General features: G+C 42.0%; 1 protein-coding gene across 1 annotated transcript in view; it reads left to right on the top strand.

The window, feature by feature from the left end:
• The window catches only part of STX3 (syntaxin 3), a 115438-nt gene extending 88324 nt beyond the window's left edge, over positions 1 to 27114 (top strand). The window contains exons 8-11 of the mRNA XM_073684595.1: positions 9889 to 10026; positions 10336 to 10446; positions 11660 to 11785; positions 18719 to 27114. Of these exons, the coding sequence (XP_073540696.1) occupies positions 9889 to 10026; positions 10336 to 10446; positions 11660 to 11746 (336 nt within the window). The 3' untranslated portion in view covers positions 11747 to 11785; positions 18719 to 27114. The remainder of the gene's footprint in view (positions 1 to 9888; positions 10027 to 10335; positions 10447 to 11659; positions 11786 to 18718) is intronic.
• The last annotated feature ends 527 nt before the right edge of the window (positions 27115 to 27641 follow it).

Genomic DNA, 27641 nt, shown 5'->3' with positions numbered 1-27641 from the left:
TGTATAACACAGGAAAGGGATACAAAAAAATATCCAAGGAATTGATAATGCCAGTCAGCAGCGTTCAAACTGTGATTAACAAATGGAAAATCAGGGGCTCTGTAAAAACCAAACTACGGTCAGTTAGACCAACAAAAATTTCTGCCACAACTGCCAGGAAAATTGTTCGGGATGCAAAGAAAAACCCACATATAACATCAGCTGAAATTCAAGCCTCAAAACTTCTGGAACAAGGTAATTTGGAGTGATGAGACCAAAATTGAACTTTTTTGCCACAACCATAAACGTTACATTTGGAGAGAGGCTAACAAGGCCTATGATGAAAGGAACACCATTCCTACAGTAAAGCACGGAGGTTGATCGCTGATGTTTTGCAGATGTGTGAGCTACAAAGGCACAGGAAACTTGGTAAAGTTTGAAGGAAAGATGAATTCAGCATGTTATCAGCAAATACTAGAGGCAAATTTGCACTCATCAGCCCGGAAGCTGCGCATGGGACATACTTGGACGTTCTAACATGACAACGATCCAAAACACAAGGCCAAGTCGACCTGTCATTGAACAAAGTGAAGGTTCTGAAATGGCCATCTCAGTCTCCTGACCTCAATATCATTGAGCCACTCTGGGGAGATCTCAAGCGCGCTGTTCATGCTAGACAGCCCAGGCATTTACAGGAACTGGAGGCTTTTTGCCAAGAAGAATGGGCAGCTTTACCATCTGAGAAAATAAAGAACCTCATCCACAACTACCACAAAAGACTTCAAGCTGTCATTGTAGTTAGAGGGGGCAATACGCGGTATTAAGAACTGGGGTATGTGAACTTTTGATCAGGGTCATTTGGATGTTTTTGGTTGTTATTAAGATTTAAAAAGAGAAAACACAGTATTTTGACAATAAATGGCTTCACCCAACCAATAACCATGAGTGGAGAAATTTTTTTTTTATTATCATTCATATTCTCTGAAACAAGCCCAAGAAAGGAAAAATTCTGCCGGGGTATGTAAACTTTTGAACACAACTGTAGCTGAGATGGCCAGTTTTATAGAAACACATTAACCGCATACATTTCTCTAGTTTGCAATATAGAACAGATAACATATCAAATAATAACCAGTATGACCAGTTATTTCACCAACTTTTCACAGTTTAAGAAAACATCTTTCTAATGTGGTGGCAGTCATGCTTAGGCGGCCTTCTTCAGATCATCCCCTTAACCCCTTCTTGACATTTGCAGTACAGTCATGGCCAACAGTTTTGAGACTGACACAAATTTGGGTTTTCACAGTTTGCTGCTTTAGTGTTTTTAGATCTTTTAGTCGGCTGTTTCTGTGGTTACAGAAGTACAATTACAATTACAATTTTTACACTTTTATTGACAAATGCATCACGTTTATACAAAGACTCAATAGATACAGTGTTGTTCCTAATTTTCCAAGACTTCTGCCCTTCGCCCTGGCAGCTGGATATCAGCTTCTGGGCCAAATCCTACTGATGACAGCCCATCCATGTCTAATCCGTGCTTAGCGTTTATCACAATTTCTGTGTTTTTGAGGATCCCAAATTCTCAATGGGATTGAAATCCGGGGTGTTTCCTGGTCATGGACTCAAAATTTCAATGTATTGTTCACTGAGCGACTTAGTTATCACTTTTGCCTTGTGAAATGTTGCGCCATCATTTTGGAAAAAGCATTGTTCATCACCAAATTTCTCCTGGATTGTTGGGAGAAGTTGCTCTTGGAGGATGTTTAGATCCCATTCTTTATTCATGGCAGTGTTCTTAGGGAAAATTATGAGTGAGCCCCCTCCATGGATGAAAAGCCCCCGCAAATGAATGGTCTCAGGATGCTTTACTGTTGGCACAACACATTACAGGGTATAATAATACCAATTTATGCGTAGAATATACGCCAAAAGAGATGTGTAAGAAATTTTTAAGTAGGCAGTCGAGCAAAATATTTTTTAACCATGGCTAAAATACATAAAATGAAACCAAAAGCAAAAAAGACAATATGGTGAAAATAAATTTATTGGTGCAAAAATTACACAATCAATCAACAAGACAGGGAAGTAACCACAGAGCAATGCTGTTGCGTCAGATAGCAGAGGAGGATGTAGTTTACATTAATTAAATAGATCATGGCCAGGCTCAAATGTAATACACAATGGGGTATAGTAATGTTATTAATAGTGCTATACACAAAATGATTAGTGCACTAATATAATAATAAATCCCCAGTTATAATTAACCAGCCAGATTAAGAAACAACATACCTGTAGCCATCCCCTCCTGCTGCACCAACGCCAGGTCCCTACACGTGTTTCGGCAACATAGCCTTCGTCAGGGGGCTTGGCGTTAGATCAGCAGGAGGCACCTTATATATTAGCCCCATCAAATCAAACGCCCCCACGTCAGGGAGGGAACGCCTTTAATTGCCGCAGATCGTGTCACAGAGTCCACAAGATCCCGCCCTCTGCCGCGTCATCTGACGGAACAGGCCGGGTGACGCGAGCAAAGCCCAAACACGTGACAGGTCACATGATCGCAGCCCGGTCACGTAACACGGACCTGGATCAGATAAAGACACGGTGAGCTACAGGACCTGCGGGTCTGGACTGGGTCTGCGCACATGCACGGTAATCTATTCCCTGGAGGGCAGGGGCATAAAAAACAAAAAAAACAACTCTCACTGAGTCACAAAGCGAACAAAAACAGCAGGGATCAACAAATAAATAAATTGAATGTTTATGCAGAACAATGTAAGGATAATATCTAATTGTACACCCATAAGCTGTATAAATATAACTATAAATTCAGATATACAATCATATAAATATACACAATACAATTTCAATACTGTACAATGTTAGATATTAATTAAAGTGACCATGCAAAATTCACAAGCAGCAGTATACACTGGAGAATATATAATATAAAAGTTTGATTTTCCATATAAGGGACTATGATGAATTAAATACACATATATTATTATAATTTAACTATAAATATAAAATAAAGTGCCAAGTGCATTCCTCCCCACGCCGTGTATTGTATAAGATCTATAAATTCGGTCCAGACATCAGTACCAGAACTGCTCATAAAGTGCATGGGTGCATAATTCTTTCCAGGATTCATGAACCCCTTTAAACTGGAAGAAACAAAGTGAATAAAAGAACAATGAAACAAGACAAGAAAAAAGTGCCAAAAACTAATCTAAGAATGAAAAGTTAATATTTAAAACAGAAATATATTATAAGTGTTTTGAAAGACAATTGCTGCACAAGACCATATTAAATTAACTAAGATTATATTAAAGAAATGGCGCAAAGCTGCAGATCTCATTCAAGTCCACAGGGTGGACAGTATTAAGTGTCCAGATCCATTTGCATTCTAATTGCGATAAGCGTTTTGCAACATTGCATCCATGTACATTAGGGAGAATGCAAGCAATTCCTCTTACTTTCAGCTTCTTAGCGTTTCAAGCATTTTTCCCTAAATACCCCTTCATCCTCCGCCCCCTTCTTCAAACCACCAATGACCACCCTAAAAGAAGCCCCTGCATTATTTCAATTGTCCCTCCCATCCAATCCCAGTCATGAGTGAATTATCCAATATAATTACTTCCACACCAATAATACAACTCCAAGGACCCCCACTCCCCGCCACCATGAACAGTCCTGACACCTCAGACTCGTGAGTAACCCACCACCGCCAAAGCTCTTTCAATACCTTCTTGAAGAGCAAGTGCCCACAAATCAATTCCTATTGCATTCAAGTGCACTCCATCATTGAGCCAAAAACTCCCATCTCCAGATTCCAATTCGTGGTGCCGAACACTAATACCCCCGTTCCTTGTAACAAGATCGCCCTATTTAATTTTACTCTGGCCTTATTGATCCCTTTTACAGATCGTGCCAGCCGCCATGTTTTTCACGGGACGATCTCAGATCAGACTGTTAAGACACCCGTAAAAGATGTCCACAGCCGCAGCAGATCAGAACAGATGTCGCGCATCAGTTCCTTCACTGGTCTTGCCCCTTGATCGTTCCCACCCATATGCAGCACCAAAACATCCTATTCAATCTATCTGCTTTATTTAATTCAGGCTATACTCTACTCCATACCATGCCTCTAAATCACAACCACCTGATTATCACTCTATCGTTTCCGAAACCTAGTTGCCTAATGTCCGGCCTGATATCGGCACGCAACGCCCCCCAATGTCCAAAAATCCAGGTTAACAATGGGACAACATCTGTAAAATAACCATAAAAGAAAATTAAGCAATTAACCAACAACCACAACAACAACTGTTAACATTGCCCCAGACTAATCAACTTCTAACATTAAGACAAATAACGACTCGAGCTCCATCTACCGATGCGCCTCATAACCTCAGAGCCCAAACATCTGTTTGCAGCTTCCGTAGCAGCACCAATTTGAAAAGAATGGGAACTATATACGGAAGGGTCGAGACCCAGTTCCTGCAAACGCCTTTTTAAGACTGCTGTGAATTGGAAACGGGATAAATAACCCTCATCAACATGACAGATAAGCGGGCCAACTCTGCCTGAACAAACCTGTCAGTAGCTCGCTAAACACCTCTTGGGGCACATCAATGCCCCGTTGACCCCTCCTAACACTACATGCCTCCCTTTTCCTAACTGATCGGATTTTAATCTACGAACCCAAAACTCAATTCCCCCAACCCAACAGTTAACATCTTCTGCAAACAAACCACCTGCCCAAACAAGCACCAAAAAAGGCCATAGAAAACGCCAAAAGAGCCACCTCAAACTTAGAACTACAAATTCCTTCTAATACTATGCCTAATTTTTCCAATACCTCAAAAGAAATCGGTCTCCACTGATCTTTTACCACCCTCCCCTTCCTGAAACCTTTCAACGCCTGCCTAACAAAGAAAAACTTCGTTACATCATTAGCTCCCTGCATCTTAAAACCAAAAGCAGGGCCTTCTACAAACTTATTAGTCTTTGCTACTGTCAAACCCAAATCCACTACTCTGCCCATCAAAAACAAAACTGCTAACATCCTATCTTCGTCTGATATGACATTACCCCAATACTCGACCCAACCGATCCACACTCGCCACACTGCCTTTTACGAAGCCCAGGTCTGAGTCGACAATGAATTCCGTATTAATTGACCTGCTCTTCCAAAACCAGCTTCCATAGATGCAAAGGACACTCCTCTCCATTGATGTCTTCTTTGGGTGCCACCATACAAAAACGATCCCACTGAAAACGAGATGACGCATCCGCAATGGAATTTTGAATCCCAGGAACATGAACAGCCAACACCCATGCATTCAATTCCAGACAACGTAAAACTAACTCACTAACCAACTTAATTACCAGCGGAGAAGAAGCCGAAAGGCTATTAATAATACCAACAACATTCATATTGTTGCAATGAAATCTCACCTTCCTTTTCCTAAAAGCTTCACCCCATATTGAAACAGCCACAACTATTGGAAACAGTTCTAACAATGGCAAATTTTTTAGATACCCGTGCTCTTTGCAAGCCACTGGCCATTCACCAGCACACCACCACTCTTTCCAATAGGCTCCAAAACCTGCGCTGCCTGCCGCGTCCGCAAAAATCTCTCAATCAAAACTGTCTACAACCTTGTTCTGAATCAAAGACCATCCATTATAGCTCTCCAAAAACTTCCTCCAGATCAACAAATCATCCCTGTGCTCCTTGTTCAAACAAATGAGTGATGCGGAGCCCTAACACCTGCCGTCGCTCATGCCAATCTTCTACAAAAAATTCTGCCCATAGGTAGGATCCTGCATGCAAAATGTAATCTACCTAAAAGGGATTGCAAATCCTTCAACATTACCTTCCGTAGTCTGTGTATCCTTTCAATTTTCAGCCTTAACAAACATAACTTGGGCAACCGACATTCCATCCTAACCGAAACAGTCAGAATACCAAGGGAACATAACTAAGTACTGGGGCCTTCCGTTTTCTCCTTTGCTGGCTGAACCCCGAAATGATTTGCTACCCATTCCATAGTTGCCAACAAACTATGACAAACCGACGACTCCGGAGGACCTATAAACAAAAAGTTGTCCAGGTAGTAGTTTACAGACTGGAGTGCTGAATCGTCTTTCATTACCCATTCCAAGAATGAACTAAAGGTTTCAAATAAAGAACATGAAATAGCGCAACCCATGGTTAAGCATCTGTCCAAATAAAACTCTCCGTTCCAATAACAACTCAATAACTTGATACTATCCGGGTGCACCTGCAACAACCTAAAAGCAGATTCAATGTCTGTCTTAGATAGCAAAGCCCCCGGCCCGCACTTACGCATCCATCGCACCACCGCGTCAAATGATGTATAAACCACTGAGCATAGCTCAGGGGCAAAGCCACCAAATGATACTCTGAAGCCGAATGCAAATTTTTCAGAGAAAAGGGGACTTGATAACCAGGGGGCGAAATCCAAAAACCTTACGAACTTACCTTAAAAAAGGGAGCCTATTTAGAAAGGGGGCCATCGCGAGATGGTTCACTGGAGTCACCCCCTTGACTAGCACTGGCTGATCCCTTGCCTTTTCCTTTATTAAAACAGTTTGCTGCCCCGTGTGAAGTTCCACTACAGTGTGAGCACACGTGCCTAAACTTGCAGTTGGTCCCGTATTTGCCCTGACCGTCATTGAACTGCCAGCATGCTCCCATCTTGTCCTCAGCTCCTTGTGTGCCCTGACCAGAACCCCCTGCGGAATCTGACTGGCTCCCACTGTTAGTATTCCTGGGAAAGGACTGCCCATACCCAGATGACTCTGACTGTTTCGGTTAGGATGGAATGTTAGGCTATGGGTTGAACTAGATGGACTTAGTCTTCCTTCAACCTTAAAAAACTATGTTAGAAGAAGCCATTACTTTTAACCAAAGCTCTATATCCTTTTGGTCCCACCGAATACTCGGCCGCACAGCTTTCCTTTTCCTGAACTGCTCATCATATCTTAACCATGCTTGCCCCCCATAAGGTCGGTGTGCCTCCCCTATGGAGTCCATATAGAAAATTAAACCTGAGCAATTAGCAGGCGCCTTTTCCCACATCATGTTCACTAAAATTGCAAATGCCTGCAGCCAACTTACAAACGTCTTCGGTATGAATCGCCACCTCCGCTTTTCCTCCTCCTCCTTTTTGCTTTCATCTTTTTTGCCCTTGTCTGGGTTAAATTTTTCAAGAGACAAAAGTGAAAATATGTCCACATCATCCCTACAAATTTTTCCCTCACCTCTTTTTTTAAATGTGCCCCCAATAGCCCCTCGAAACAGACATAAACCTCTCCCTTTGCTCTATCGTCGAGCATAATTGGGTCAGATTTATCTATCTCGGTCTGACTTGACACTGACACACCTGTAGAAACCCCTCACTACTTACCACCGTCTCGGCTATCTCTATACCCCCAATTGCTGATGCCGCTGGCGTCGATAACCATGCTACCTCTGGGGATAAGCATGACCCCCCCAACCGAACTACCCTCCATCCTCGATAAAATTTGTGACATTTTGTCTGTGATCCCGCCAGCGGTAGGTCCAGCATCCAGATGTTCCGCTTTATCCCCATGTTCCTCTCCTGAATCGATCTCGTCAGCTTCCACTCGAAAATACTGATCCCCCACACTGGTAGCAATGCCACCAGGAGGAGCCAGAACCCCTGCAGGTGCACGTGATCCACTTCTTCTGCCAGTAGCATCCCGATTCAAATTTCCCGCCAAATGTCCTGAGGGCCCTGCCGTGGCTGTCCTCTGCTGGCACCTGCCAGCTGAAGTTCCCCTGCCAGGCCGATCCTCGCTGGTGCCTGCTGTCACTGTGGATCCCCGGCGTCCGGAGTAGCCAGGCCGCACCTTCTCGTCCATGTGCAGCCCGCCCGCTTCCACGATTCCCCAGCCTGGCAACGTCCTCTACAGGTCCTTTTGGTGGGCGCCTCGAACGGAGCATTGCCAGGTGCGTCCACCGCTGCTGTCCCCAGCACTGAAGATCTGGAAGCTGCAGGCCGCGCCACCGGAACAGGCCGCGGCCTACTCGCTCCCGCCGCAGCAGGCTAGCTGGGAGGATTCCTGCCAAAGGAGCACCGAGTGGAAGCTGCGCTCCTGGACTCACAGCCCTCAGGGTTCCTGGTGAGGCTCCTGAGCCGTCGCCTGCTTCGAGGTGTCACTTCGGGGCTTAGCCACTTTGGGTGCCTCGCTCTCCTCACCTGCCTGGTGGCCTCTTCATTACGGGCCGGCCCTCCGATGAACATGGCTGAAAGCTGCTCCCGCAGCCATACCTTGCCCCGCAGTCCTGCCTCTGCCTGCAGCTGATCCAGCAGGGATTCCACGCTTTACAAGAAGTATCTTCAAAACGGTGGAGGGGGAGTTATCAGTGTGTGTGTGTTCACTTCACAGCGTCACTGACCCAAGATGGCCCCTCTTTCCCTCATTTTTCCCTAAATACCCCTCTTCTTCCAATAGCCAATGGCCACCCTAAGAGAAGTCCCTGCATTATTTAAATTGTCCCTCCCATCCAATCCCAGTCATGAGGGGCTTCCACCTAATTCCATTTGCCTCCAGCCCCATACTGGACTTATGGCAGCGCTCACCTTTTCTGTTCTGGGGAATAATTCTTCCAGATGTTCCAAAGAGTCTGAAAGGGGCTTCATCAGAGAAAATAACTTTACCTCAGTCTTCTGCAGTCCAATCCCTATACTTATTGCAAAGTTATTTTCTCTGATGAAGCTTCTTCAAAATGATTGCCTGGAGAAAAAAAGGTGATCACTGCCATGAGTCCTGTGTCATGCCAACAATAAAGCATCCTGAGACCATTCATGTGTGGGGGCTTTTCATTCATGGGTGGGCTAACTTACAATTTTCCCTAAGAACACTGCCAAGAATAAAACATAGTATTTAATCATCCTCCAACAACAACTTCTCCCAATGATCCAGGAGCAATTTGGTCAGTGATTAATGCTTTTTTTCCAGCATGATAGAGACCATGCAAAAGTGATAACTAAGGGGCTCAGTGAACAAAACAGTTACATTTTGGGTTACTGGCCAGGAAACTCCCCAGAGCTCAATCCCAATCGAACCTGTGGTCAATCCTCAAAATGCGGGTGGAGAAATAAAAGCACAGAAATTGTGATATACTGAAAGCACTGATTAGACAAGACTTGGCTGTCATTAGTCAGGATTTGGCCCAGAAGCTGATATCCAGCTGCCAGGACGAAAAAACGGAAGTCTTTAAAAATAAGAGACAGCACTGTGAATATTGTGTCTTTGTATAAACTTGATGTATTCGTCAATAAAAGTGTAAAAACTTATGAAATTCTGATAATTGTACTTCAGTAACCATGGAGACATCTGACAAAAAGATCTAAAGACACTGAGGCAGCAAACTCTGAAAACCCAAATTTGTGTCAGTCTCAAAACTTTTGGCCACGACTGTACATGTACGGTGCACGTGAGGTGCAGCTGTATGAAGCCACGGGTTCCAGCTGTGTTATACAGCCAGCACCGCCTGCCTCTCAAGGCAGGGATCAGAGTTTGCTTGAATCGCTGCAGTTTAACCACTTAAATATTGCTGTAATATCTCTGACAGCAGTATTAAAGTGGCACGATCCCAAGGCTTCATAAGAAATGACTAATTTCACTATATACTGCAATCCAAACGTATTGCAAGAAATAGTTCATAAGCTAAAACAAATCCCTTAGGAGAACTAAAAAAAGTCATAATATATTTTCCTAGGCATTGAAAACTGTAAAAAAAAATATTTGAATTACCCTTTATTTGGAATACATCACTCTGTGACCATGGTTTCAATCATGTGTACTGGTAGACACTAATATAAAGGTTATTTCTATTATTTTCAGATAATTAATGACTCACAGATATCCCGTCAGGCTTTAAGCGAGATTGAATCCCGGCATAATGATATTGTACGATTGGAGAGCAGCTTGAAAGAACTTCATGATATGTTCCTGGACATTGCCATGTTGGTTGAGAACCAGGTAACCATGTGGGTTAATGTGTTAATTTACAAGGACAGAGACCATGAGAACATAGATGACATATGGGGGTGAAGTTACATGAACTTCTTGGTAGTCTATATGGGGAAAAAATGCTGTTTCTTAAAGATCCTTTAGAAAGGTATGTATTGTGGGATGTCTCAGTTGTGTCCTGTTTTCTATCTTTAATGCTCTGCTTGGGGACTGAGGCTCGACACAGCTCAGGTAATTACATTTCTGTCGCTCTCTGCATTCCTTCTCCTGAATGAATATTCTCCGGCTACATTTATTAAAGCATTCTGTTTATTTCAGGGGGAAGTGACAGATAATATAGAGATCAACGTCATGAAGGCAGTGGACCATGTAGAGAAAGCACGTGTTGAAACCACAAAAGCTGTAAAATACCAGAATAAAGCACGAAAGGTGAGGAGAAGAGTCGCCAGATGACTGACAAAATAGTACCGCAATATATTTATGACAACTAAGGGTTTTGAGATTCAGGGAAGGTCCATGTAGAAGACCGTTGACAGTACCTTGTTATATGGCTGCACAATATCTCACCATATTTATGTATTTGTACACTTCTTCTTCTAACTCTCTACATCCTGCTTCTGCACCTTTCCCTCATTATCTACACATGCTCACCACCTTGGATCTTCCACGTCTCCATACAATTTCCTACCTGTCCTAACCAATGCTTGTCTACCACATGTCTTGTACCCGCCATCCTTCTATCATACTCCTGTACACCTCTATCCTCCTGCTTTTGTCTGCCTATTCCTTTTTTTCTTTCTTTCCTTCGTGAAGGGTGCTCTTATAGATCGCATAGAAAATAACATGGATGAGTCGGTGGGTTTTGTGGAACGAGCAGTGGCTGACACAAAGAAAGCAGTAAAATACCAGAGTGAGGCCAGGCGGGTGAGAATTCCCCTGAAGCAACATCCTCCACACCCTTAGCATCTAGTTTGACAACTTGTTTTGTCAGTAGGACATCACATTGCAATGTGGTTAACCTGATGTCCGGGTTCAGATCCTAGCTGTGTCTCTTAGGTGGAAAAATACTTTGCAGTGCTTGTCCTTCCTTCCGTCAGTCCTTCATTTTGTATGTTGTTTTCTTTTGTCTATCATATCTATGGCAAATACAGCACTTCTTGGACCTTCACTTCTCTCCACTATCCACTGCATGCTGGGACATACATGTTAGACCAGGTTTTTGAACGTAAGTGAGGAATGCCCTGACCAGTGGACATGTGGCCTATAGATGAATCACGCCATGCACTTGTATATAAGACTCTGACTGCCCGTAGGCACACCGATAATTTATCTAACCTACGAGTGTCCAATAGGATAATTGACTTTCATACTTCTAGTTGGAAAGTTTAATAGATATACCTTCGTACAATGTATTATTGTGGCTACACTCATAGGGTTGAATAGTAATTACTTTATAAAATATCAAAAAAGATCCACAAAAATTGTCATGAAAATTCAGATAATGAAAATGTTTTAACCATTTGTACTATGAGTGGCAGCCTGGTACATAACACTTTTAATTGTGGCCGACACATGACTATGGGTGTAAGTGATATTTTTGTAATCAATTACTCATCCCTCTCATGATATTGCCTCCCTCCAGAAAATGATCATAATTATTGTGGTGGTAATTATTCTACTAGCAATTATTGCCCTGATTATCGGCTTATCTGTGGGACTGAAGAAGTGAGATTATGACCGTGATGTTTGGGGGAAACACAACCCAATTGTAAGTAGAGAACTTTATTGGATTTTGGGAAAGCAGGAATGTGGTATTAACCAAAGTATAAACAACGGAGTATAATTAGAATTATAACCAAAAAGGGAGAAAAACTCCTAAAATATAACTTTTGATTGTACGATTAAAATTACCATATCTTCCGAAAACGCTCAGTAGGGTCACTACTAGTATCAGTCTTATAGTATAATAACCAGAAATAAAAGGGGAAAATTCTAAAGGGTGGGGCGAGTGTATTCACCCTCATTCACCCTACCTTACCACGGAGGTTTGTACCCTAAGTTCGACACGGCGCCCCCGCTCAACATTGGCTATCCATGAGTGACCCTAATATGGATTAACTAACAAAAGACCACCACCATCACTAAACTATTAAAGTGCAACATAGTAGCTTATATGTGACCCATGACCATAATATCACAAGGTTATAGGCTCTAGGAGTAAACAGGCGGTAAATTTGTATCTATTCTAGTGAACTCTAAAAAGAGACAGCAGAATAGTTGAATATAGTGCCGACATATTCAGCCGTCAAAATAATAAGTCATAGAAAGAGATAATATCCGGCTTTTATGTCAAAATTGTATTAAGGCGCGATGTGCAGTCTAAGTTCACATTAACACTTATCTCCTTGCACAGTTATAAAAGGCGAAAGTGATCTGAGCTTAGAATAGATAAAGCAGACCATAACATAGATAAGCTAGTGTACTTAATCTTATAGGATACAAAACAAGCCCATCTCAATGCTTTTCTCCCAGGAAATGGAAGCTAGGTTCATCAGGGGACTTAATGTGCTTGAAGGAGCGATGTCCCTTCAATGAGGAACACGTCTCTATGGCTGCATGTTTGATAGAGTAATGCGTGTTACTCTATCAAACATGCGGCCACTTGATGTTGTCCAGGGTCACTCGTGATGAGGGCACAACTTGCCTCTATGGCCAGGGCACCCATATCTTGTTCCCTTGACCCCACACTCAATGCCTAAATCATTAAAACTGCAAACCAGCCAAGTGAAAAATAAGACAACAACCTCCAAAATGGAGGAGACTATACTGCAATATATATTCAATAAATTTGATTAAAATCAATGAGGAATATTATATAATATAATATTTCACATTATAATATTGTAATATATTGGGCAGCACGGCGGCTCAGTGGTTAGCATTGCAGCGCTGGGGTCCTGGGTTCAAGTTCCACCAAGGACAACATCTGCAAGGAGTTTGTATGTTCTCCCGGTGTTTGCGTGGGTTTCCTCCGGGTTCTCCGGTTTCCTCCCAGACTCCAAAGACATACTGATAGGGAATGTAGATTATGAGCCCCAATGGGGACAGTGCACATAATGTCTGTAAAGCGCTGTGGAATTAATGGCGCTATACAAGTGAGTAATATAAATAATAATAAAAAAATGAGTTATTAACCCCTTCTCGACAATAGCAATTTTCTATTTTTTGCACTTTAGTTTTTTCCTCCCCTTTTTCTAAGACCTTTGTATTTTTCTGTCCACATAGAAGTATGGGAAGTTGTATTTATACAGGACAAGTTATAGTTTTCAATGACATCATTCATTTTACCATTCAATGTACTGAAAAACAGGTGCGGTGAAGCAGCACAAAAAATGCAATTGTGCAATTGTTTTTAGGGTTTTGTCTTTACGGCATTCATTGTGCAATAAAAATTACCTGGCTATATAATTCTCTGTATAACAGCTGGCATGTACCTGGTTTGGTGCGGGCTCAGTAAACTATTACTTCTTATGTCGGGAAGGGGCTTAAAACGAGGATGTATGATATAGGAAAGAATGTCTAGTTGTGCACTATAAAACTGGAGATCCACTATTATATAGGTGCTAGTGCATGTAAAGTCCAAGTATAGGAATCCACCAGATGAATAAAATAACAATGCTGTGGTCTATGACTAATGTAAATCAAGCTACAGTCAATGGGGTGGTCTTGGTTGTGAACCACATTCCTGGTATTATGTGATCTTATTTTCTTAGTGGTTACCATCAATTTCGGCCTTTGAAAGGGAACCTGTCAGAATGTTTTACCCCTCAAACCATTAAATACGATTGTGTAGCCCTTAAAAAAAATAGGTCAATCCCTTGATGACCTCTAAGAATTGCTCCAGCAGAGGGAACTCACATTTGGAGTTGTCTGGAAGTGAATGCCCTTCATGCTTCTCAGCCTCACGCTGTATTCCCTAGCAGGCCCGGCACCAGCACCCGGGCAAGTGCTGGGGTCCTGAGCAGGCGGGGGGGCCCACTCACCATCGTGTACGCCGCCGCGCTATGGGACCCGTGAGCGGAGGAGAGCGGTGTCAGCACCCGCTCCCCCCCCCCCGTTTTCTCAGGGCCCTGACAGCCTGAACAATACATACCTCTCCCCGTGCCTCCGCAGCAGCTCCGGTGTCTTCCGCGTCCTCTGACTGTGACATCTCAGGTCAGAGGGCACAATGATGTCTTTAAACTGCGCCCTCTCCTGAGCCATCACAGCACGGAGCGGGAAGACGCCGGCGACGCTGAGGAGTCCGGAGCAGCGGCAGCAGGTGAGAAATGAGGTTAGTATTAGATTTTTTTTTTTTTTTTAATATATGGAGGCATGGGGTATTATAAAGGAGGGAGGGAGAGGGTGACATCCTGCATGGGGCATTAAAAGGGTTAGGGGGAAAGTGACATCCTGCATGGGGCATTAAAAGGGGGGGAAGTGACATCCTGCATGGGGCATTAAAAGGGGGGGGAGTGACATCCTGCATGGGGCATTATATGGGGGGGGAGTGACATCCTGCATGGGGCATTAAAGGGGGGTTAAGATCCTGCATGGGGCATTATAAGGGGGGTTGACATCCTGCATTATAAGGGGGGAACAGCCTATGTGGGGCATTATTTGGGGGGAACAGCCTGCATAAGCCATTATGTGGGGGGAACAGCCTGCGTGGAGCATTATGTGGGGGCGCAGCCTGCATGGAGCGTTATATGGGGGCCAGTATTCTGTATGGAGCGTCATATGGGGGCCAGTATCCTGTATGGAGCGTTATAAGGGGGCCAGTATTCTGTATGGAGCCTTATAAGGGGGCCACTATCCTGTATGGAGCGTTATAAGGGGGCCAGTATCCTGTATGGAGCGTTATATGGGGGCCAGTATCCTGTATGGAGCGTTATAAGGGGGCCAGTATCCTGTATGAAGCGTTATATGGGGGCCAGTATCCTGTATGGAGCATTTTATGGGGGCCAGTATTCTGTATGGAGCGTTATATGGGGGCCAGTATCCTGTATGGAGCGTTATATGGGGGCCAGTATTCTGTATGGAGCGTTATATGGGGGCCAGTATTCTGTATGGAGCGTTATAAGGGGGCCAGTATCCTGTATGGAGCGTTATAAGGGGGCCAGTATCCTATATGGAGCGTTATAAGGGGGCCAGTATCCTGTATGGAGCGTTATATGAGGGCCAGTATCCTGTATGGAGCATTATATTATATGGGGGCCAGTATTCTGTATGGAGCGTTATATGGGGGCCAGTATCCTGTATGGAGCGTTATATGGGGGTCAGTATCCTGTATGGAGCATTTTATGGGGGCCAGTATTCTGTATGGAGCGATTCGCCAGTTTTCTGAGCTATTGTGGAATTTACAATAGATATCGCTCATGTAATGTAAGAAGTGAATTCTTTGGCCTTGTACTATATATATACATTTCTCTGCAGTATCTGTGCATCATGAATGTGTTAAAGGGGCCCACTGAGACTCTTTCGCCCGGCACCCACAAAAACCTGCAGCCGGCCCTGTTCCCTAGCAGCACCCTCCCATGGCTGATTAGCAAGTTCCTTGAAAAAAACATAGTGATGTACCAGAGAAAATGACCTGTCAATCAGCCAGGAGAAGATGCCGCTAGGTATGGAATACAGTGTGAGGCTGAGAAGCTAGAAGTGTATCGTCATGCTCAAATGTGGGGATACATTTTTCAGACATGTTACAATTAAAATTTTCTCTACATTACACAGATTTATTTGAATGTTTAGATCCTTGATTTTATCTTGATTTACATTATTTATAGACCACACCGTTGTTATTGTATTCATCTGGTGGATTCACTTATGATCCTATACTTGTTTTTTACATCACACGTGTCAAACTCCGGCCCGTGGGCCAAATGTAGCCCTCAGGGTGGTTATATTTGGCCCCCAAGACCAGAACCACCATCCCTTTGTGGGACCATTATTCTGTATAGAGGACTATGTGGAGCCCATTATTCTGTATAGAGCACTATGTGAAACCCATTATTCTGTATGAAGAAATATGTGGGGCCCATTATACTGTATGGAGGACTGTGGGGGCCTATTATTTTGTATGGGGGACTGTGTGAGGCCCATTATTCTGTATGGAGGACTATGTGTGGCCCATTATACTGTATGGAGAACTATGTGGGGCCCATTATACAGTATGGAGGACAATGTGGGGTCATTATACTGTATGGAGGACTATGTGGGGCCTATTATTCTGTATGGAGGACTATGTCAGGCCCATTATACTGTATACTGGTTGGCTTGTGACTTTGTCCAAGTTTTTCATTTTGGCTCTCTGTGTGTTTTAAGTTTGACATCCCTGTTTTACATGTACCAGCACCTTCATAATGGTGGGTCTCCAGGTTTTATAGTGTACAACCGGACATTTGTTCCTGTATCAAACATCCTTCATTTAATATCCCTCATCGATGTTAATGTGCACTATGGCTTAATACAATGTATTGAACAAATTATATTGCAGTTTAGTCTTCTCCATTTTGTAGTTTTTTTTCTTAAAATTGTAACTGGAAAGGATGCAACCACATGTCCTAGTTATATGAGAACCTTAAAGTAATATTACTCTGAGAACTGAAAGGTTGGATTATATTGTGCTCTATGTGAAACATCATACAGTTATATGAAAAAGTTTGGGCACCCCTATTAATCTTAAGCTTAATGTTTTATAAAAATTGGTGTTTTTGCAACAGCTATTTCAGTTTGATATATGTAATAACTGTTGGACACAGTAATGTTTCTGCCTTGAAATGAGGTTTATTGTACTAACAGAAAATGTGCAATCTGCATTCAAACAAAATTTGACAGGTGCATAAGTATGGGCACCCTTATCATTTTCTTGTTTTAAATACTCCTACCTACTTTTTACTGACTTACTAAAGCAATTTTTTTGGTTTTGTAACCTCATTGAGCTTTGAACTTCATAGCCAGGTGTATGCAATCATGAGAAAAGCTACTTACACTGGCCACTTGCAAGTTGTTCTCCTGTTTGAATCTCCTCTGAAGAGTGGCATCATGGGCTCCTCAAAACAACTGTCAAATGATCTGAAAACAAAGATTATTCAACATAGTTGTTCAGGGGAAGGATACAAAAAGCTGTCTCAGAGATTTAACCTGTCAATTTCCACTGTGAGGAACATAGTAAGGAAATGGAAGAACACAGGGACAGTTCTTGTTAAGGCCAGAAGTGGCAGGCCAAGAAAAACATCAGAAAGGCAGAGAAGAAGAATGGTGAGATCAGTCAAGGACAATCCTCACACCACCTCCAGAGAGCTGCAGCATCAACTTGCTGCAGATGGTGTCACTGTGCATCGGTCAACTATACAACGCACTTTGCACAAGGAGAAGCTGCATGGGAGAGTGATGCGAAAGAAGCCGTTTCTGCAAGCACGCCACAAACAGTCGGCTGAGGTATGCAAAAGCACATTTGGAGAAGCTAATTTCTTTTTGGAAGAAGGTCCTGTGGACTGATGAAACCAAGATTGAGTTGTTTGGTCATACAAAAAGGCGTTATGCATGGCGGCAAAAAACCACAACATTCCAAGAAAAACACTTGCTACCCACAGTAAAATTTAGTGGAGGTTCCATCATGCTTTGGGGCTGTGTGGCCAATGCCGGCACCGGGAATCTTGTTAAAGTTGAGGGACGCATGGATTCCACTCAGTATCAGCAGATTCTTGACAATAATGTTCAAGAATCAGTGATAAAGTTGAAGTACGCAGGGGATGGATCTTTCAGCAAGACAATGATCCAAAACACTGCTCCAAATCTACTCAGGCATTCATGCAGAGGAACAATTACAATGTTCTGGAATGGCCATCCCAGTCCCCAGACCTGAATATCATTGAACATCTGTGGGATCATTTGAAGAGGGCTGTCCATGCTCGGCGACCATCAAACTTAACTGAACTGGAATTGTTTTGTAAAGAGGAATGGTCAAAAATACCTTCATCCAGGATCCAGGAACTCATTAAAAGCTACAGGAAGCAACTAGAAGCTGTTATTTTTGCAAAAGGAGGATCTACTAAATATTAATGTCACTTTTCTGGTGAGGTGCCCATACTTATGCACCTGTCAAATTTTGTTTGAATGCAGATTGCACATTTTCTGTTAGTACAATAAACCTCATTTCAAGGCAGAAACATTACTGTGTCCAACAGTTATTACATATATCAAACTGAAATAGCTGTTGCAAAAACACCAATTTTTATAAACCATTAAGCTTAAGATTAATAGGGGTGCCCAAACTTTTTCATATAACTGTAAGGTTGGGCAAAAATAGCACAGGGTACATCCTGGCCAAAGACCTGACCTGATTGTCCCCTGACCAATATGGATGGTTGGACACCACCTGGTTTCTGACTTTCAAATTTAGCCACCACCAAGAAAGGATGTATCTTTCTGAAGTCAGGATGCTGATAACAGGTCATGTGTAACCCTATCTTTAAGTGTATGGATTCTTTGCCATTTATAACGCATCATAATAAAGTGTGGTAATGTTTCTAGACCATTGATGCAGACACCTGAGAATTATTTGGTCTTTGAAGGTTACAGATCTTAGATGAGAACTTGAAACATGTCGTAGAGTGTCATGTAGTTTTCTGTAACATTTCTTGTTTTCCTTCATCCCTAGTGTAACACTCCATTCATGAACCTAATCCTTCCATGCTACTGATCCTAACTTGCTCCTAGACTTCACCTGCTTCACCACCCAGGTTTACCTCTTTTTCACCACCAGTAGAAGGATCCATGCTCCAACCTTCGGGAAAGCTCCCTCCTACCTGGAACTTGTGGACCCATGTTTTCTCCTTGTGTTTGTGGCTTCTTCATTCTCTACTGTCCAGAATTATAAAGCGGGAGAAGGATAGGACATTGTACCTCACATTATTTCTGTATATTTTACAAAGAGACACTGAACCACAAGGTGCTCAATTATTAAGGGCATTTTGTGGAAACCATATAGGCATGTGCCAAACAAGAAGCTGTTTCTCATGCTGGACATTGACTGTGGGGATTTTAGTGATAGATGGTGTGAAGACTAAGTTGTAACGTTAAGCAAAAATGTTAAATTATTAATATGTTTGATCAAGATTAGTATTTTGAGCCTTATCAGTTACCTGGAAAGAGGTGACTTGTTTTTAACTACAGACTACTTATGATTTCTTTAACTGTATGTTGTTTCATGACACGTCTCTGCCCTCAGTTCAGTTATAAATCTGCCTTAAAGGGGTATTCCCATCTCCAAGATGTAGTACGTGATATAATAATTATATTAGCAAATACCTTCAATTAGAAATGTAGTATAATTTTTCTGATTTGCTATGTCTCTTTCCTCATGTGCAGGCATTGCAGGACCTAAGGTATCCATGGTTACGACCACTAGCAACTAGCTAACTGTCACTATATCAGTGGTCGTAACCATGGATACCTAAGGTCCTGCAATGCCCTGCACATGAGGAAAGAGACAGAACAAATCAGAAAAATTATACTACATTCCTAATTGGAGGTGTTAATCGTATTATTATTATACCTACAACATATTGGGATAGGATCTTGGAGATGGGAATACACCTTTAACCCAAAGACCTGACTAATCTGAGACAGACTAGTTTCTAGGTATGTACTACAAGACATCTGCAGTGTAAAAACTGTGGTTATTAGGTGATTTTCTCCTAGCAACCAGACTGCCAGACATAACAGCTTGGAGATGGACTGGCAATGTACTTCATAGGGCAAGACTGTGGCCCAAAGTCTTTGTGCCGTTATTCTGGAGTAAAAATGGTTCTAAGGGCTCATGCAGACGTTCATGTAACACGGTTCAAGCACAGACCACAATGCACTGACTGGCCGCAGGTCTCCTGATCTGAGCGCGAAAGCCTCATAGAAATATAGGTTGTCATGCTCAGGTCGGGAGTCCCACGGCCAGTTAGTGCATTGCGGTCCGTGCTCAGGCCAAGTTGCATGGATATCTGCATGAGCCCTAATAGTGACTTTTCTTTGCACCATATGCATTATTTAATTTGTACTTTTTTAAAAGATAATTTCACTTGGTTCTGTCTATTTTTGTTCGACAATGTGGCCGCAGTTTTCTCAATCCAAATGTGTTAGTCTAATCATTTTTTACAACTTTTTAGAAATGACACAAATATTTGAGCAATTGCACTCCAGTACCCTACTAAAGTATACAATCTGTCTGATTTTATTTTTGCACAGTTAAATACTAATGTGCATAATTTTAAAGGATCATGTTACATTTGTGCTCAGAAAAGGTCAAGAAAAGAAAGTATCTTGGATTTTGAGCAAAATACTCCAACCAAGATTCACCATTTTGAAGGACTTGTCACAAAAAAAGAAAACAAATACCAAAAGACAAAAAAGAAAAGTCACTTTGAAAAAAACAAATTGAGGTCTAAATTTACAAATTTGCGTAAAAAGTTTGGTGCAAGGAAATATACTCAGCTATTTAAGTTCTCTGTTACTGCCCTGAAATGTTTTTGAGGTGGATGGGCCTGACTTCCTCTACCCAAAATCTCGTGAAGGAGGATCAGTTTTCACAGAAGTCATCAATGAAAGATTCAAGATTTTCACCAGTTCTTCCAAGTAGTGAGGGATCATCAAGACTAGGATATAATTCTATTATTGGGTGTAATCAGAACCACTTATTTCTCATTACACTATAAAGGCAATCAAATATATTAAGCTTGACAATCCTTCGCAGTCTGGGATAAAAGTCTTTTATTACACTGATGACTTCAAATGTGAAGAGTGGCCTCATTACGGTAGTTACCGGCACCACAGGCAAAATAGATAAGAAAGTGGAAAATGATGGCCGTTATATAATGAGAGGTAACGGGTGGATTATAAAAGATGCAGGCGAACTACAAAATAGATATTTGCTTTCCTATAAGCTACGCACATTACTTAGTTGCACTATGTGAAATACAGAACTACCAAAGTGGGATTTTTTTGTTGTCTAGTTCAAGCAACAATGCTACAGTTCCAATATGGCCATCCGCAACTTTACCTTGTATTAACATCTGATACAGTAGTAATATGTGGCTGATCTTAATAAGCCATTACCATCTTTGCCTTTCATGGCTGAAACAGGAATAACTACTTCTAGATTTCGGCCACCACAATTGGGGCTATGGAAACAGCTGAAGTACACTGTTCATGTAACTCGTAGGGAATGGAGTTATGGAAATGGCATAGCGCAGTGTGCTATTCTTTTGATGTAACTTCTGAGTTGTGAAAACAGCATAGCTCGCTGTTTGCCTAATTCCTAGTCATTTCTATGGGAGCTACACAAACACTGTAACACCACCTCTGCTAGATTGCCAACCATCAAAAAGTTCCAGGACAGTCCGTAAAAATAGGGAACTTTTTTCCATGTCCGTAAAAAAAAATGAAGGCGTCTGTTATTTTTTTGAAGCTGAAGAAACTTATACAGATTATTTTGGCTGTAATTATCATCATTTTACAGTTCACAGTGAATGATGCAGCCAATGTCTGTGAATTATGGGCTGTAAACACGGATCAGTTATAATCATAATGATTTAATATTATTTTCCAATGTTCCCATAAAAAATATTATCTGTCCATGAATTTTTGATAAGTTGTCCAGAAAAAAACAAAAAGTGAAGATGGCAACACTGCACCTCTGGTGGCCTGTACCTTGAAGCAGTTATTCCCATTTCGGCCATGAAAGGCAGAAATGGGAATAGCCATTCTAATGAGAAGTTTTGTGAAAGATTCTTTAATGCTCATGTATTATTTACTAATGCTAGGAAAGCAGCATAGAACTTTTTTCCTACTTCTTCTTAGACATTAAGATTTCCCCCAGAATGTAATAAAAATGGCCACTGTGACCTATTTCAAGCTGCAAGCCGTCCTTGTCACTTGTGTGAATGGGTTGCAGACTTGAGAAACACAGCTCAAGACATGTCTCGACTGTCAGAGGAGCAGCATCGTGGCCAGATGTGCTCTCTCAGCCATGGAGCAGGACAGCAGCAAGACAGAAAGAAAACTTGTCCTGCAGAGCAGGCTATTTTTCTCCAGCCTCAGTCCTCCTTAGATTTACAGCAAGGCACAGAGATTGGGCACGAAGGAGGACTGAAGTAAAGATATCATAGCCCATTCTGTTCACTCTACTGAGGACAAGTTAATCTTTTCTCTTGACAGATTCCTGCTATACAGCTGAGTGAGCCGATCAGCTCATGATGCTGCTCCTCTGACAGTTGAGACACATCTCAAACTGTTTTTATTCAGACAGCACTCCATCCTGATACGTGTCGAGGATGGATGGCAGCTTGTAATATTGGCCATTTTATAACCCCTTGAACAAATGACCAGATATGACCACTATGGGAGCTACTGGTTTTATCAAAGAACGGATAAAGACAATAACACTTTGACACTACAGTAAATGTAGCGGTCTCCTTCCTATCCCACATGTACAAGACCTGACAAGCAGACAGGACTACTGCCACATGTTCACAATATTGTTGTCAGGCATTAGTAAGAGAAGAAGTATAATTATAGCCAGTAATATAACAAACGGGGTAGAAAACGTCTAATTTGTTTGTGACTAGAATATTTGATTGGAGTTATGAAGGAATGTTAAGTACATTTTTAGACTAGCATAACCTGTATTTTAGGTTTGGTGGGTTAGAGGGTAACAGACAATAAAAGTAGTTACTGTGAACATTCCTAATCTCTCACATCACGCAGGGAAATATGGTATGTAGTACATTCTGGGCTCGTACACATGGGGGGTTACTGACATAACCGGCATTATTAGTAGGTTGCTGAATCCTGAACTCCTACTTGACCTTCCCATATAGTAATTAAATGGAAATAAGATACACATAAAGCAGAGCTTCAGTTGTGCACTGTAGGCAAGTGACTGGAATATTGTGGCCACTGTGGCGCTGTTTGATGTTTGTGTCCTAGAATGAAAAATGACAGGGTTTTTATACCCTCACAGTCCTGCCGGTGTTTAGCAGGTGAAGTATTATGTCTAATATTCACAGACATTCAGTAAGTTGTAGTTAAGCTGTGTCAATTGATAACAAATTACACAATAAATTACACATAAACAGGGTCGGTTCTGTGTTTTCATATACTGAGGCAATTATATAAGGCATAGAATGTCTCAACAGAAACAGACAGCGCCACCCTGTGGACATATTTAAATGAAGATAACTTTAAAGGAGCACCTTGTATAAAACTGCACTGTACCATACCTATTGCAGGGTCTGATTCTCCTACATCAAAGAAGTCTATTACCAAGAAATATCTTCCTAAAGTTTGTCAGTCTTACTCTCTTAATCCATAAGAAGAAGGTTTAAAGAGGACCTGTCACTTGCTCAAAGAAATCAAGTTAAATACCTTAGAAAAATCCCTAAGCTCCCCAGAATCTGCTTCTCTTTTCCGTTTTGTGCTGTAGCTCCATTGCAGAGATGTTCACGTTTGTTTCTTCTAGAGCACGGTATGTGAAATCTCTGAAGAAATGCCAAGCTGGACTGCAAACCAGTCTTCTCTGGGGGTGTACGCTTTCACTACTCCCTCCAAAGCTGTGATGCATCTGAGAGGGAGAGGTGAAAGTGTACGCCCCAAGAGAAGACTCTGAAGAAATACCAAGCTGGACTGCAAACCAGAGATTTCACATAGTACCCTCCAGAAGACACAAACGTGAATATCTCTCCAATGTAATGACACAGTGCAAAACAGAAAAGAGTTCAGGGATTTTTACAAGGAATTCAACTACATTTTTTGGGGTAAGTGACAAGTTCTCTTTAAACGTAACATCCATACATCTACATTAGGCTACAGCGATATAGCTACATGTGACGCTCAAACATTGCACATTTTAATGTCAATAAGGTCCTGTTGTGCCTCCAGAACTACCTCCTGAAACGTACCAGCAACATATCTGTGTTTTTTTTTTCCAAGCCAAATTGCAACTGTAAAGACCCATACTATTGTCTTCGGCTATAAACATGTTGCTGTGTATTCCTAGCCTTACTCACCCTGGCTTAGAAAGTGTTCACTGTGCAGGGATATATAGGGTTAGGGAAAAGCTCAAGTGTCACCCTCTGGTGATTTATAGCTTAGGGGCCAAAAAATGTCTTGAAGGCAAGGAGAACCTTATTTGAGTAGTCAGGAAAGTCCAGGCCATAGATTAGGTAGCCAGGTAAACATACAACGTCCAGTGCGACTGTTCATACTCTGCACACTTGAACCCATTTCTGAATATATCTATTAAGAGAAGTTTGTATATCTGTAGTCTATTTCTCCCTTCCCCCATCAGTAAACCCCATGCTCGTTACGTTTTTGTACATTTGTATATATTGTAGAATATAAAAACATATACTAAATGAAGGAACAAGCCCTCCCCCCTTCTCTTCAGTCTTGTGCAATCCTCTCTTTGTAGATTAGGAAAAAGGCTCTGCTTATTTTCAGAAAGAGCGCCACTCTTGCCAATAGGTTGTACCTGGTATTACAGTCTGACAGTTACAATACTATGCAAAAGTGGCATTATTCTGGAGAAAAAAGATGGCCTTTTTTTTTTCAGCTCAGTATGCGGTGTTAAAATCTATGTTTGCTTTAAAGGGGATGTTTATCTCCTGTGTCTTTCACTAACATGGCAGTGATGAATTATCTGGGCTTGCTTAGATACAATAAACTAGTATAGACTATAGAATGTTGTCAAAGGGGTTGTACAAAGTTTGGAAGTTATCCTCTATCAACCTCCCGATCTCTTTGACCCATACTGATCCCGAGAACCAGGGCTCTGTGTGAATGGAGCCGTGGTCGATCATACGCACCTCTGTTCATTCTCTAAGGGACCGCTGGAGACTGCCGAGCACAGCTTTTTTTGGCTGCTCTTCTGCACTCCCATTAAGAATGAACAGAACGAGGCGCGCATGATCGACCACCACTCCATGCACATGGAGCTCTTCTGAGTCCTGGTTCTTTGGATTGGTGAGCGGTCAAAACCCCAGCAATTGGAAAGGTACTGCCAAAGTTGGTATAATCCCTTTAATTTTTGCCATGGAGATCAAAGTGGAAACCCCCTTTAATAAGTGATTCTTCGTCTTTATGTCCACACAACCATTTTCAGGTTTCAAAGAGGTCCTTTCCATTCATACCTTTGCCTGCACGATATATGTGTATGCGATCTGATCTGTCAGGGATATATGAAGGAGCAAGTACCTGCACACAGTGGTTTTTGCCCTGCAGGGAACAAATGAAGTATAGCATTGGGTGATTTTTTCAAAAGGTTAAGGCTGATTTTAGATGACGGTGGTAATTCACGGGTCTCTACTAATTGCAGACGTCACTATGTCTGTGGGCAGTGCCGTGGGATTACGCATACTGCGGATCCTCACAAGCTGTTTGCCACAATTCACACTAGCATGTTTTATCTGCAAACAGACTAGTGCAAGGTAATCATTCACATGAAGTAGCAACCTGATTGACATAGGTCAGTGCGCTGTCCGTGTGAGGTCCATTTGGTGCACGGACCCTGTTGACCCTCAAACCTGAAGCTGCCTGTGTGGATGACTGGGTGGTCTCGTTCTGTCACTTTATTCTGAGCTTTGCCTTTTCTGACGTTTTCCATGCTGCAGAAGAAGATAATGATTCTGATTTGCTGTGTGATCCTCATCATCATCACAGCTTCCACAATCGGAGGAATCTTTGGCTGAGGTGAGGGCGTTGGGGTAGCACATATCGCTCTATGAACTATTTATGTAGATGTGTACATATTAAGTTATTTCTGATTGGGACTATGTATTATGTGCTAGTGGACGTCGTTATAGCTGCATTGCCAATACTATACACCTGTAAATCTAGGTTATATGGACTTTGGTTGTTAAAGTAGACCTGTCATAAGGTTAAAAGTGGGCCGTTTTTCCTCTTATTTATTCCAGCTCTTCCCGAGTACTGCGTTTTTCTTTTTTCAAAGTCTGTCATACATTCCAGATATATGGGCCGTTTTATTTAGTACTAATTTTTATTGGTCTTTACAAACCCCCTCGTTTGGTAAAGAACATAAAAATTAAATACAAAGGCCCATATCTCTGGAACTCGATGGCAGATTTAACAAAAAAAGACAAAACTAAATACTCAGGGGAGCAGTGAGAATATAAGAGGAGAAAAAAAAGCCCACTTTTGACCTGGTCACGGGACTTCTTTACACCTATATACATGGTGTTAAAGGGAATCTATCACCAAGTTTTTTGCTATAGAATCTAGCAACATGATGTAGGGGCAGAAACCCTGATTCCAGTGATGTGTCACTTACTGGACTGCTTGATGCAGTTTTGATAGACGGTAGACGTAGCAAACTGCTGAGCAAGTTACACATCCCTGGAATCAGGGTCTCTGCCCATACATTGCTCTCAGATTAAACCTGCCAACAGATTCCCTTTAAGTAAAAATAGTTTGCTCATCTGAAAGCTTGAGTGGCATTACAGCTTTTTCTCTGGTTACTTCTAAAGCTGCATTCTAATTACTACTAGTTGTTCTTTAATGGGAACCTGACAGGTGATACATGCTGCCCAAACCATAGGCATGTATCAGCCATTGCCGGACGATCACAGCCAACTCTGAAAAGGTGCCGAGTTTCAGCAAAAAACATACTCTTTAATAGCTGCTGTGGATGGAGCCGAGCGGGTGACTAGTCGTACAGGCAGTCCCTGGCGGCTTCTCCCCTCTGCTGACAGTGACTGACAAGTCCCTGCCTATTCACCTATATGAGTAGTGCATGTAGTAGTAATGTTTTGAATGCAGCTTTGGTTGTGAATGGTGAAGAGAATGTACAATACAAATACATTTACTGAATATTATAGTGGACCTGAAAATTAGACCTCTTACCAAATATATTTTGCCAATTTTTTTTCCCCTTGAATTAAGATGTGGAACAACGTAAACCCGCAGGACATGTTATCAAGATTAAGATGTCAGATGCTGAATTTAAAGAGACCATTCTGGATATTGATTAATAAAGAATTTGTGAAAGCATCAGTGTGTTGTGTGTTCAGTTCTGGATCGGTCTCACTTAGGGCAACTTATTATATTAAGCAGCAGCAACACCATACAAAGCCGTTTTTATGCCGGCTCAACCAACTTTTTGAACAGTGGGTGGGACTTATTCTGATGGGTGTGGCCTAGCATGGCCCAACAAGTTCAAAATTTATGCTAGAAGTTGGCGTAAATTATAGCAACAAATATATTCTAGTCCATGTACTGGAGTACATTTCTTTCACTGTTGCATGTAAAGTGAAATATGTGCCAAATCCATTAAGAGCCACTTAATTCCTTAATACATTTTGCACATTTTACTGCAACAGGCTCTTCAATGTGTAAAAGACAGATGAATCCGCCTCGTCTTACATCTACTGCTTCTAGAGCCGGATTCACACATGTTTTCATGGTCCAAATACAGACCAAAATGCACAGACTGGCCGTGGGTCTCCTGCCCTATACTCGATGTCCTCCTACAGTCATGGCCAAAAGTGTTTGCACCCTCAAAATTGTTCCAGAAAATG

This window comes from Phyllobates terribilis, unplaced genomic scaffold, assembly GCF_046119375.1.
Source record: "Phyllobates terribilis strain yellow unplaced genomic scaffold, ASM4611937v1 Scaffold_5__5_contigs__length_657084704, whole genome shotgun sequence".
NCBI classification, from domain to species: domain Eukaryota; kingdom Metazoa; phylum Chordata; class Amphibia; order Anura; family Dendrobatidae; genus Phyllobates; species Phyllobates terribilis.
Note: the sequence above shows the minus strand (reverse complement) of the source record. Positions and strands in the feature narration are given on the sequence as shown.